The 13,703-nt window shown below is 38.8% G+C and overlaps 2 protein-coding genes across 2 annotated transcripts; both read right to left on the reverse strand.

The window, feature by feature from the left end:
* Window positions 1-8,146: 8,146 nt before the first annotated feature.
* LOC129953461 (uncharacterized) lies at window positions 8,147-9,850 on the reverse strand. Its single transcript, XM_056066709.1, has one exon. The coding sequence runs from the start codon at window positions 9,848-9,850 to the stop codon at window positions 8,147-8,149; it is 1,704 nt and encodes a 567-aa protein (XP_055922684.1).
* A 53-nt stretch (window positions 9,851-9,903) lies between these two features.
* Window positions 9,904-12,440, reverse strand: LOC129953462 (uncharacterized). The gene is made up of 2 exons (XM_056066710.1): window positions 12,283-12,440; window positions 9,904-11,349 (listed from the first exon to the last, which is right to left on the reverse strand). Exon 2 carries the CDS (start codon window positions 11,336-11,338, stop codon window positions 10,040-10,042), a length of 1,299 nt encoding a protein of 432 aa, XP_055922685.1. The 5' UTR covers window positions 11,339-11,349; window positions 12,283-12,440; the 3' UTR covers window positions 9,904-10,039.
* Window positions 12,441-13,703: the final 1,263 nt, after the last annotated feature.

Consider the following 13,703-nt stretch of genomic DNA (forward strand, 5'->3'; position numbering starts at 1 on the left):
TTTTGAAGTCTTGATCGATTTTGGGGGTTGGGAAGGATCAGGTGATGGTTTTGGGTGTGATTTGATTTTCGTCTAGAACATCAAAAATCCTTCAGGATGCTCCAAAATGACTCATCTATATCTATAATGATAGATCTTGATTACTGGTATCTTTTTCTAGTACATGTCAAGTATCTATTTTGAAGTCTTGATCGATTTTGGGGTTTGGGAAGGATCAGGTGATGGTTTTGGGTGTGATTTGATTTTCGTCTAGAACATCAAAAATCCTTCAGGATGCTCCAAAATGACTCATCTATATCTATAATGATAGATCTTGATTAGGAGTATCTTTTTCTAGTACATGTCAAGTATCTATTTTGAAGTCTTGATCGATTTTGGGGGTTGGGAAGGATCAGGTGATGGTTTTGGGTGTGATTTGATTTTCGTCTAGAACATCAAAAATCCTTCAGGATGCTCCAAAATGACTCATCTATATCTATAATGATAGATCTTGATTAGGAGTATCTTTTTCTAGTACATGTCAAGTATCTATTTTGAAGTCTTGATCGATTTTGGGGGTTGGGAAGGATCAGGTGATGGTTTTGGGTGTGATTTGATTTTCGTCTAGAACATCAAAAATCCTTCAGGATGCTCCAAAATGACTCATCTATATCTATAATGATAGATCTTGATTAGGAGTATCTTTTTCTAGTACATGTCAAGTATCTATTTTGAAGTCTTGATGGATTTTGGGGGTTGGGAAGGATCAGGTGATGGTTTTGGGTGTGATTTGATTTTCGTCTAGAACATCAAAAATCCTTCAGGATGCTCCAAAATGACTCATCTATATCTATAATGATAGATCTTGATTAAGAGTATCTTTTTCTAGTACATGTCAAGTATCTATTTTGAAGTCTTGATAGATTTTGGGGGTTGGGAAGGATCAGGTGATGGTTTTGGGTGTGATTTGATTTTCGTCTAGAACATCAAAAATCCTTCAGGATGCTCCAAAATGACTCATCTATATCTATAATGATAGATCTTGATTAGGAGTATCTTTTTCTAGTACATGTCAAGTATCTATTTTGAAGTCTTGATCGATTTTGGGGGTTGGAAAGGATCAGGTGATGGTTTTGGGTGTGATTTGATTTTCGTCTAGAACATCAAAAATCCTTCAGGATGCTCCAAAATGACTCATCTATATCTATAATGATAGATCTTGATTAGGAGTATCTTTTTCTAGTACATGTCAAGTATCTATTTTGAAGTCTTGATCGATTTTGGGGGTTGGGAAGGATCAGGTGATGGTTTTGGGTGTGATTTGATTTTCGTCTAGAACATCAAAAATCCTTCAGGATGCTCCAAAATGACTCATCTATATCTATAATGATAGATCTTGATTAGGAGTATCTTTTTCTAGTACATGTCAAGTATCTATTTTGAAGTCTTGATCGATTTTGGGGGTTGGGAAGGATCAGGTGATGGTTTTGGGTGTGATTTGATTTTCGCCTAGAACATCAAAAATCCTTCAGGATGCTCCAAAATGACTCATCTATATCTATAATGATAGATCTTGATTAGGAGTATCTTTTTCTAGTACATGTCAAGTATCTATTTTGAAGTCTTGATCGATTTTGGGCGTTGGGAAGGATCAGGTGATGGTTTTGGGTGTGATTTGATTTTCGTCTAGAACATCAAAAATCCTTCAGGATGCTCCAAAATGACTCATCTATATCTATAATGATAGATCTTGATTAGGAGTATCTTTTTCTAGTACATGTCAAGTATCTATTTTGAAGTCTTGATCGATTTTGGGGGTTGGGAAGGATCAGGTGATGGTTTTGGGTGTGATTTCATTTTCGTCTAGAACATCAAAAATCCTTCAGGATGCTCCAAAATGACTCATCTATATCTATAATGATAGATCTTGATTAGGAGTATCTTTTTCTAGTACATGTCAAGTATCTATTTTGAAGTCTTGATCGATTTTGGGGGTTGGGAAGGATCAGGTGATGGTTTTGGGTGTGATTTGATTTTCGTCTAGAACATTAAAAATCCTTCAGGATGCTCCAAAATGACTCATCTATATCTATAATGATAGATCTTGATTAGGAGTATCTTTTTCTAGTACATGTCAAGTATCTATTTTGAAGTCTTGATCGATTTTGGGGGTTGGGAAGGATCAGGTGATGGTTTTGGGTGTGATTTGATTTTCGTCTAGAACATCAAAAATCCTTCAGGATGCTCCAAAATGACTCATCTATATCTATAATGATAGATCTTGATTAGGAGTATCTTTTTCTAGTACATGTCAAGTATCTATTTTGAAGTCTTGATCGATTTTGGGGGTTGGGAAGGATCAGGTGATGGTTTTGGGTGTGATTTGATTTTCGTCTAGAACATCAAAAATCCTTCAGGATGCTCCAAAATGACTCATCTATATCTATAATGATAGATCTTGATTAGGAGTATCTTTTTCTAGTACAGTTCAAGTATCTATTTTGAAGTCTTGATCGATTTTGGGGGTTGGGAAGGATCAAGTGATGGTTTTGGGTGTGATTTTATTTTCGTCTAGAACATCAAAAATCCTTCAGGATTTTGATGTTTCGATCGATTTTGGGGGTTGGGAAGGATCAGGTGATGGTTTTGGGTGTGATTTGATTTTCGTCTAGAACATCAAAAATCCTTCAGGATGCTCCAAAATGACTCATCTATATCTATAATGATAGATCTTGATTAGGAGTATCTTTTTCTAGTACATGTCAAGTATCTATTTTGAAGTCTTGATCGATTTTGGGGGTTGGGAAGGATCAAGTGATGGTTTTGGGTGTGATTTGATTTTCGTCTAGAACATCAAAAATCCTTCAGGATGCTCCAAAATGACTCATCTATATCTATTATGATAGATCTTGATTAGGAGTATCTTTTTTTAGTACATGTCAAGTATCTATTTTGAAGTCTTGATCGATTTTGGGGGTTGGGAAGGATCAGGTGATGGTTTTGGGTGTGATTTGATTTTCGTCTAGAACATCAAAAATCCTTCAGGATGCTCCAAAATGACTCATCTATATCTATAATGATAGATCTTGATTAGGAGTATCTTTTTCTAGTACATGTCAAGTATCTATTTTGAAGTCTTGATCGATTTTGGGGATTGGGAAGGATCAGGTGATGGTTTTGGGTGTGATTTGATTTTCGTCTAGAACATCAAAAATCCTTCAGGATGCTCCAAAATGACTCATCTATATCTATAATGATAGATCTTGATTAGGAGTATCTTTTTCTAGTACATGTCAAGTATCTATTTTGAAGTCTTGATCGATTTTGGGGGTTGGGAAGGATCAGGTGATGGTTTTGGGTGTGATTTGATTTTCGTCTAGAACATCAAAAATCCTTCAGGATGCTCCAAAATGACTCATCTATATCTATAATGATAGATCTTGATTAGGAGTATCTTTTTCTAGTACATGTCAAGTATCTATTTTGAAGTCTTGATCGATTTTGGGGGTTGGGAAGGATCAGGTGATGGTTTTGGGTGTGATTTGATTTTCGTCTAGAACATCAAAAATCCTTCAGGATGCTCCAAAATGACTCATCTATATCTATAATGATAGATCTTGATTAGGAGTATCTTTTTCTAGTACATGTCAAGTATCTATTTTGAAGTCTTGATCGATTTTGGGGGTTGGGAAGGATCAGGTGATGGTTTTGGGTGTGATTTGATTTTCGTCTAGAACATCAAAAATCCTTCAGGATGCTCCAAAATGACTCATCTATATCTATAATGATAGATCTTGATTAGGAGTATCTTTTTCTAGTACATGTCAAGTATCTTTTTTGAAGTCTTGATCGATTTTGGGGGTTGGGAAGGATCAGGTGATGGTTTTGGGTGTGATTTGATTTTCGTCTAGAACATCAAAAATCCTTCAGGATGCTCCAAAATGACTCATCTATATTTATAATGATAGATCTTGATTAGGAGTATCTTTTTCTAGTACATGTCAAGTATCTATTTTGAAGTCTTGATCGATTTTGGGGGTTGGGAAGGATCAGGTGATGGTTTTGGGTGTGATTTGATTTTCGTCTAGAACATCAAAAATCCTTCAGGATGCTCCAAAATGACTCATCTATATCTATAATGATAGATCTTGATTAGGAGTATCTTTTTCTAGTACATGTCAAGTATCTATTTTGAAGTCTTGATCGATTTTGGGGGTTGGAAAGGATCAGGTGATGGTTTTGGGTGTGATTTGATTTTCGTCTAGAACATCAAAAATCCTTCAATATACTCCAAAATGACTCATCTATATCTATAATGATAGATCTTGATTAGGAGTATCTTTTTCTAGTACATGTCAAGTATCTATTTTGAAGTCTTGATCGATTTTGGGGGTTGGGAAGGATCAGGTGATGGTTTTGGGTGTGATTTGATTTTCGTCTAGAACATCAAAAATCCTTCAGGATGCTCCAAAATGACTCATCTATATCTATAATGATAGATCTTGATTAGGAGTATCTTTTTCTAGTACATGCCAAGTATCTATTTTGAAGTCTTGATCGATTTTGGGGGTTGGGAAGGATCAGGTGATGGTTTTGGGTGTGATTTGATTTTCGTCTAGAACATCAAAAATCCTTCAGGATGCTCCAAAATGACTCATCTATATCTATAATGATAGATCTTGATTAAGAGTATCTTTTTCTAGTACATGTCAAGTATCTATTTTGAAGTCTTGATCGATTTTGGGGGTTGGGAAGGATCAGGTGATGGTTTTGGGTGTGATTTGATTTTCGTCTAGAACATCAAAAATCCTTCAGGATGCTCCAAAATGACTCATCTATATCTATAATGATAGATCTTGATTAGGAGTATCTTTTTCTAGTACATGTCAAGTATCTATTTTGAAGTCTTGATCGATTTTGGGGGTTGGGAAGGATCAGGTGATGGTTTTGGGTGTGATTTGATTTTCGTCTAGAACATCAAAAATCCTTCAGGATGCTCCAAAATGACTCATCTATATCTATAATGATAGATCTTGATTAGGAGTATCTTTTTCTAGTACATGGCAAGTATCTATTTTGAAGTCTTGATCGATTTTGGGGGTTGGGAAGGATCAGGTGATGGTTTTGGGTGTGATTTGATTTTCGTCTAGAACATCAAAAATCCTTCAGGATGCTCCAAAATGACTCATCTATATCTATAATGATAGATCTTGATTAGGAGTATCTTTTTCTAGTACATGTCAAGTATCTATTTTAAAGTCTTGATCGATTTTGGGGGTTGGGAAGGATCAGGTGATGGTTTTGGGTGTGATTTGATTTTCGTCTAGAACATCAAAAATCCTTCAGGATGCTCCAAAATGACTCATCTATATCTATAATGATAGATCTTGATTAGGAGTATCTTTTTCTAGTACATGTCAAGTATCTATTTTGAAGTCTTGATCGATTTTGGGGGTTGGGAAGGATCAGGTGATGGTTTTGGGTGTGATTTGATTTTCGTCTAGAACATTGTATCGTAGCCCAGCTTACCTTTTATAAAACAAAAACCTTCGAAATTAAAAGTAAAAACACAATGAATTTTAGAGTGGAAAAATATATAAAAACCACTGTCGATCTTTATTCAATTAAAACCTGCGACCGTCCTTCTTGCAACTTATATTAAGACTAAAAACAAAACTTATCGAAACGTTTTTTAAGAGCTTTCGTTCACAGAACGAAGACTTCACCTTCGTTAAGTTATTTACAATTTACATAGGTTCTATTTGCCTTCTATTTATTTCTGGAACCATCGACTGCTGAGGTTGAAAATCTCATGCAGTTCGATACAGTCCCGGCGAAAACCTACGGTTTTCCTACTCTTTCTCTTTTTATTCTATGTGAATACCCTACCTTGCATAATATCAGATATACATATAAATATAATAAATTGTTGTAATCATTATTCTTCCTCCATCGGAATCATGCAAATCTTTTGCACCGGCCTTGTCAGTTGATTGGTCGCTGTTTGAATAACAACGCTTCGCACCAAGCCATCCCTGCTTGGAATAAGTTGTGAAATCCGACCCATTGCCCATGCTGCATCATGCTCTTTATGATGCATAGCTGTCCTATCCTGAGACCATATTTCTCCCTGCGCCATTTCTTCCTTTCATATAGAGTTGAAAGATATTCTTCTTTCCACCTAGCCCAAAAATGTTCGAGCATCGTCTTCCGCTCTCTCCACAGCCTTAGCCCCTTCGTGTCTGGTAATTCATTGGTCGCAAATGGCAATGGTAGCACAAGTGGTTCCCCTACCACAAAGTGTCCCGGCGTTAACGCCTGCAAGTCGTTCGGGTCGTCACTCAACGGATGTAGCGGCCTTGAATTCAAAATTCCTTCTATGCCTGTAAGTAGAGTTAGAAATTGTTCATATGCTAGTACCTTCATGCCTACGATCCTTGTCAAATGATATTTCATTGACTTCACCGCAGCTTCATAGATGCCACCTTGGTGTGGCGCCGCAGGTGTCATAAATTTTCATTCTGTACCTTTAAAATATAAATGTTCAAAAGTTTCCTTCACGAGCCAACGCTCTTTAGCCTTCCGTAATTCCTTCGCTGCACCAACAAAGGCTGTGCCATTGTCACTATATAATCTTTGACACCTTCCCCTGCGCGCAATGAACCTTTCGTAACATGCAATGAAAGCATACGATGTAAGGTCCGAGACCAAATCAATATGCACTGCCCTAGTTTTGAGACAGACAAAGACAGAAACCCAACATTTCTGCTTTATAATTTGCTCTCCTGTCCTATTTATCATTTTTATGTCGAAAGGACCTGCATAATCTACCCCTGTGTGTAAAAAAGCCTTTCCTGCAGTTACCCTCTCTGAGGGTAAGTCAGACATCAATTGCATTTCAAAGCGGTGGTTGTATCTCACACAAACCACACACTTGTGCAAGAAGTTCCTTAGCTCACTCCTAACCTTCGGTATCCAGAATCTCTGGCGTAAGTATTGCATCATAACTTGCACCCCACCATGTTTTGTTGCTCTATGAGCACTATCCATAATCAACCAAGCTAACCGCGAACCACACGGTACGATAGCAGGATGCCTTCTTTCATATTCCATCTCTGCTCTTTCCAACCTCCCTCCGACCCTTAAGATCTTTTTTCCATCCAAAATCGGTTTTAAACGACTGAATCCTGCTTTTTTCAGAAAGACATTTGTCTTTTCCTATGCAAGCAATTTCCTTCCCATAATATTTTTCCTGTTCCTTCTTTAGCAGATAATCAATTGCTCCAATCTTCTCCTCAGAAGATGGTTGATACACTGCTCCTGCGCAATCTTTCCTGTCTACCTTCTTTCCTATTTGCCGTCGAGAATATCTCGGCTTTCCTTCATCCTGCTTCCGCTTCTCTATCTTTGCTCTAGTAGCATGGATAAATCGGAATGTAAAACTTATTATATTAAGTGCCTTTTCCAAAGAGGATGCATACTCAATTATTGGAATCCCTTGTCCTGACCCTTTCACGTGTATAGATAATGGTTCTGTAAACCTCATTATCATATGTACCTTTATTTCATCCCTCCCCCCATCTGAAACATTTGGCACAAACTTTTCAGATGACCAGGATGATCGCTGCTTTGAAAGCCACTCTGGACCATGCAGCCACAAATTGTTGTCGATCAACAAATGTGGTCGAACGCCCCTGCTCAAAAGATCTGCTGGATTCTCCTTCGTACCAACATGCCTCCACCTTTTGACTTCCGTATTAGTCTGTATGGATGCAACCCGATTTGCCACAAATGTTTTTAAATTGCATGGCAATTTATTAATCCAATGTAATGTGACCAGCGAATCCGTCCAGAGATTGTACTCCGCATCTTTCCACTCCATTGATTTCATAACCTCTACTACTAACCGTCCTAGAAGCTCGGCCGCTGCTAGCTCCAATCTTGGAATGGTTATTGTCTTAAGAGGTGCAACACGCGTTTTTGCTGTCAAAAGACTAGTTGAAATTTTTCCGTTCGGACCTATCGTCCTTACGTAAATCACTGCTCCGTATGCTCTTTCCGATGCATCTGAAAAACCATGTATTTCCTTCCTTATACCTTCCGCTGTTCCTATCCATCTATCAATCTTAACCTTTTCTAAGAACCTTATTTCCTTCCATACATCTTCCTATCTTTTTTCTATTTCCTTCGGTAATCTCTCATCCCAGTCGACGTTTAGTCGCCATATATCTTGAATAAGAATTTTTCCTACTATCGTTACGGGTGCTATAAATCCATTAGGATCATAAAGCTGAGCCACGCAACTTACTATCTTTCTTTTTGTCATTGCCTGCTCAGTCACTGGTGATTTCACCACAAATGTGAACTGATCCTTTTCTAATAGCCATTTAATGCCTAATATTGAAGATTTCTCATCATCTTCAAACAAAATTGATTCCTGTTCTTCATAATTCATATTCCTTACTAACGCTTTGGAATTCGATTTCCATTTCCTGAGCTCAAACCCTGCACCCTTCAATACTTGATCGATGTCTTTCGATAACTCGATCGCTTTCTGTTCAGAATCAGCACCTGTAGTGCAGTCATCCATATAGAAATCCTCAATTATAGCTCTAGCTGCATCGGGAAATTCATGTTCTGCATCCTTCGCACATTGTATCAATGCTCGAACAGCATTATGTGCCGAAGACGTCATGCCATAGGTGACTACAGTGAGCCAATATTCCTTCAACCTGTCATTGGGATTTTCCCTCCAAAAAATTCTTTGCAAGTCCCATTGTTCTCTTGCAATCTTCACCATGCGGAACATCATCTTTATGTCTGCACTTATTGCTACTCGATGCCTTCTGAAGCGCATCAGAATCTCATGTAGATCCTTTTGTAACTTTTCACCTAACATTTGCACTTCGTTAAGCGAAATTCCCTTCATTGTCCTGCAGCTAGCGTCGAATACGACTCTGAACTTCTTCGCAACACAGTGGTGCGGTATGTGGTATATTATTCTGCTGTGAGTCGCACCAGTCACTGGTGTCATGTGACCCATCCTTTCATATTCCCTCATGAAATCAACATATTTTTGTTTTGTTCCTAAATCATTCTGTAATTTCCTTTCCAAAGCTAAAAACCTTCGTTTTGCCATAAGTTCTGAACTACCAATCTCCCCTGCTGATTCCTTTAAAGGAATTGTGGCAATAACTCTACCAGAATCATCACGTGAATACGTATTGATGAAATTCTGTTCTACCTGTTCTTGCTCCTGTGATCTGTTTGATAACGATTCAATGTCATCCAACTGCCATAATCGTTTGAGGGATTCATGCAGTTGGTTATTATCTATTGCTATAATATTCAACCCCTGCTCTGTATTGACTATTGCTTTCCCTTCAAATTCTCCTAAGACAACCTTCCCAAACAGCGTTTCAATGCACAATAATCTACTTGCCTGTCTGTCTAAAATGGACAGAAAAGATGCTGCCGCAAACCTGCAACCTAGCAACAGGTCCACGGGACCAGCCTTCCAAAACTCAGGGTCAGCCAACGGCCGCCCTACAATATCCATCTTTGGCATTTCCAAATCGTGTGTAGGCACAACTGGTTGCCATTTACTATTCTGCGGTAGTATATAAAATTCTTGCTCTATTGTGTCCTGCGAGTTAAACCATGGGCTTACCTTGAGCGTAGTTTTGTATTTAATGTGAAAGGGTTCCCCTTCCACTCCAATCAACCTGCGTGTAACTGCTGTTTTGCTCAATGATAACCTATTTTGTAACTGATGGCTTATTAGATTGGGCTGTGCACCTGTGTCTATAAGTGCACGTATAGGACCATATTTTCTGCCATCTAGTTCGACCCTCACCTGAGCCGTTGGCATCAGAGAAAATCTTCCCTCTAAACTACAATTAAAGGAATTAGAATAAGCTTTGACTTCACATTTATTTAAATTGTTTCTTTTAAAATCGTTCCAGGAATCGACCTCGTCTGATTATGCAACATTTTCCGTCCGCCCTGCTTCCTGCTTTTTGTCCTCCGAGCGCGGCCGTTTCGCCGGCCATGGAGTTAGTCAATCCGACTTCTTCTTCGAGTCTACTTGTGGTCCGTTCTTCCGTTTCCTGCCATCTTGTATGTTCAAGACCGTGGCCTCGACCTTCCCAATCACCTTCATTGGGCACAACACGCTGTTATGTGATGGCCTATTCGGACATTTCAGACAGGGCCCCTGATAGCAATCACGCACAACGTGTCCCGTCTTTAAGCAGTTTGGACATAATTGCTTTTCGAGGACAAAGTCCTGCCTGGCCCTTAGACTTAGGGCGTTGAATTCTGGACAGCACCACAATGGATGTTCCATCGACCTGCATAGATGGCACGGGCGTTTTTTTACCTCCGCCTGCTTCCTGCTTGGTGCAACCATGTTGCCCCTTCGACTAGAATCCATTCTTGGCACCTGCTGAATAGTCTCCTTCCTCCTATTGTCCATTGCACTTCCTAGTGCTTCAGCTCGCTTGTCCAGGAACAGGCAAAACTCCTTCGCAGTCGGCAACTCGGTTGTGCGCGACTCTTCCCACTTGCAAGCTGTCTCCTGATCCAGCTTCTCATGAAGCACTTGGACAATAATCATGTCCCAATTGTCTGTTGGGACACCCTGCGCTGCCAGCTGCCTCATAGTTTCGTGGCAAGTGTTTGACATTCTCTGAAGCTCCGCTGCCTTTGGAGTACCTTCAAGCATGGGCAGCCTAAAGAAATGCCTTAAAAGTTCCCTGCACGTAGCATACTTTTTGTTATATACTTCCTCCATCCGCTTCCATGCCTCATAATAATTTTGGTCGGAGAGCTGCCATTCTCCGAGCGCATTCGCTCTGCCAGTTAATGATGCCTTCAGGTACGAGAATTTGTATGCCGGCGCGATCTTGTCGTTGTCATGCACAGCAGCGACAAACCGATCGCGGAAGCCCTGCCATTTCGTATAGCTGCCGTCAAATTCGCCCCACGTATTCTTTACGTCGTGCTGGGCAAACGGCATGTTTACCTGCACAGCGATAGGGGGTGCATCTCCTGCTCCTGCTTTGGCTGCGATTAGCTTGCCAATCCTGCTCCTCAAATTAGTGGATGCTTGGAAGAATTCCACCTCAGATTCCACGCTCTTTCGCTCAATCTCCAAGCTCACCAGAAGATCATTTTTTTGAGCGAGTATTCCTTCACTCTCCTGCATCTGCCGCCACGCGTTTTTAAGCGCCTCGAGTCTCACCTCGAGCTCCCCCTGTGACGACTCCTGGAACCCCTCCATCTTCGTATAGGAGAGCATCCTGCTGACCGTGTGCCGGCCCTTCTCGAATAAGTATTCATGGTTTGCTCCTTCCATTATGTTTTTATCTATTATTTTAAAAGAAAAAGAGAAGAATGAAAAGTATATAACATTGTACATGAATGATATTATCTCAGTCCGATTGCAGTAGGTACTTAAAAAAAGAAATAAATAAAAATATATTTCCCATTATGCAATTCGTCTGAGATACCCTATGTGTCGTGCTACTGTCTGTGCTGTTGCTCACTTCCCTCATTTCGTTACCCCTAATAAAAAAGAATTGGCAATCACGAAAGTACTCCGCAGTAGGTACTGAAGAAAAAGAGTGTGCTTCCCAGTATGCGAATTCCCGTGATTGCCCTACAATGAAATGTCAACTGCATTGAAGATTACCCCTACCTAAATAAACCAAAAAAAATTGTTCATACAGATTCGTCTGTATTTATTTTGTGTTTTCTTATTTTGAAAGTTGTGCGTTTTTATTAGAAGTCCTAACTTTTATTTTATCTTTTTTATTAACCTCCAATCTCACCGGCTATAATTGGTTCAAAATAAAATTTTAATTTATTCAACCCCTTCTCTCGTATTATTTCCTGCTCTTAATAATGGCAACTCGTACTACTGTACTTTGAGTTCCACCGGCTTTATATACCTTCTCCTCATTTCCACTCAGCCACACGTCTGCAGCTGAGTGCCTGCTTTTCCCTCCAAAATATACACTAGGTATATACTACGCTCATCACTGTGTTATGTACACGTGTTTTTCATCCCCTCGCACAAGCGCACACACAGCGCTAGCCTACCTAACCATATACACACTCTACACAATCTACTTGGCGTCTGGCGAAGGAGAAGAGAAGAAACTAAGAAAAAATAAATACAACCCGCCGCACAAGCAGATACACAATTTGATGCACAACACAATTTGATGCAAAAGAAAAAAGGAAATAACCACACAGCACAGCACGGCACAAAAGAAAAATGTTTATAACCATAAATACCTTCTTTTTTGCTATTTAACGTAGGTAAATGTTGATAATTTTTATTTTTTTTTGTTGAGAATAGTTGCGATATAATTTAAAACGATGACACGACTGCGCGCACTGATTAATAAACACCAACTGAACAGAAGACTGAACAAAATCCCAGTTCAGAATTTATATACCTGCTTGCACATAATCCCTTATGTATTTATGATGGTAGTCACTCTGACTATTGCCATCTTCCTTCCTCCTTAGCCACGGCACACAGGCCAGCGGTTCCTTCGAGCTTGTGTTTGTTGTTTCAACAAACTGAGATCTTTCCAAGCGTACATTGTTTTTGCAATGCTGCTTAATTAAGAATAAACTGAAGGAAGGAGAAAAAATAGCGTTTCCATCATTCTAATATATTTTGTAAGTGTATATAACGCTCAATGCTAGTGGACTGTACTTTTTGAATAAAACCAAATTGCCTTCAAGTTTGGTATAGAAATATATGTAAATTTTGGTATACAAATATATTTAAATTAATTCAGTGACCAATAAAATTCCTTACTTCGTTTTGTAGCTTTGTACAAAACTTCCTTCCAGCCCCTTCCTTGGTAAATTGTCACAACACGCTGCTTTTTTTCTTTTTTGATTTTTTTTTTTAATTTATACCTTCCCGCACTGGTACTTATCCGGCTCTACATGGACCAAGTGTATCTTAGCCCAGCTTACCTTTTATAAAACAAAAACCTTCGAAATTAAAAGTAAAAACACAATGAATTTTAGAGTGGAAAAATATATAAAAACCACTGTCGATCTTTATTCAATTAAAACCTGCGACCGTCCTTCTTGCAACTTATATTAAGACTAAAAACAAAACTTATCGAAACGTTTTTTAAGAGCTTTCGTTCACAGAACGAAGACTTCACCTTCGTTAAGTTATTTACAATTTACATAGGTTCTATTTGCCTTCTATTTATTTCTGGAACCATCGACTGCTGAGGTTGTAAATCTCATGCAGTTCGATACAAACATCAAAAATCCTTCAGGATGCTCCAAAATGACTCATCTATATCTATAATGATAGATCTTGATTAGGAGTATCTTTTTCTAGTACATGTCAAGTATCTATTTTGAAGTCTTGATCGATTTTGGTGGTTGGGAAGGATCAGGTGATGGTTTTGGGTGTGATTTGATTTTCGTCTAGAACATCAAATATCCTTCAGGATGCTCCAAAATGACTCATCTATATCTATAATGATAGATCTTGATTAGGAGTATCTTTTTCTAGTACATGTCAAGTATCTATTTTGAAGTCTTGATCGATTTTGGGGGTTGGGAAGGATCAGGTGATGGTTTTGGGTGTGATTTGATTTTCGTCTAGAACATCAAAAATCCTTCAGGATGCTCCAAAATGACTCATCTATATCTATAATGATAGATCTTGATTAGGA

Source organism: Eupeodes corollae, unplaced genomic scaffold (assembly GCF_945859685.1).
Source record: "Eupeodes corollae unplaced genomic scaffold, idEupCoro1.1 scaffold_176, whole genome shotgun sequence".
Classification (NCBI taxonomy): Eukaryota; Metazoa; Arthropoda; class Insecta; order Diptera; family Syrphidae; genus Eupeodes; species Eupeodes corollae.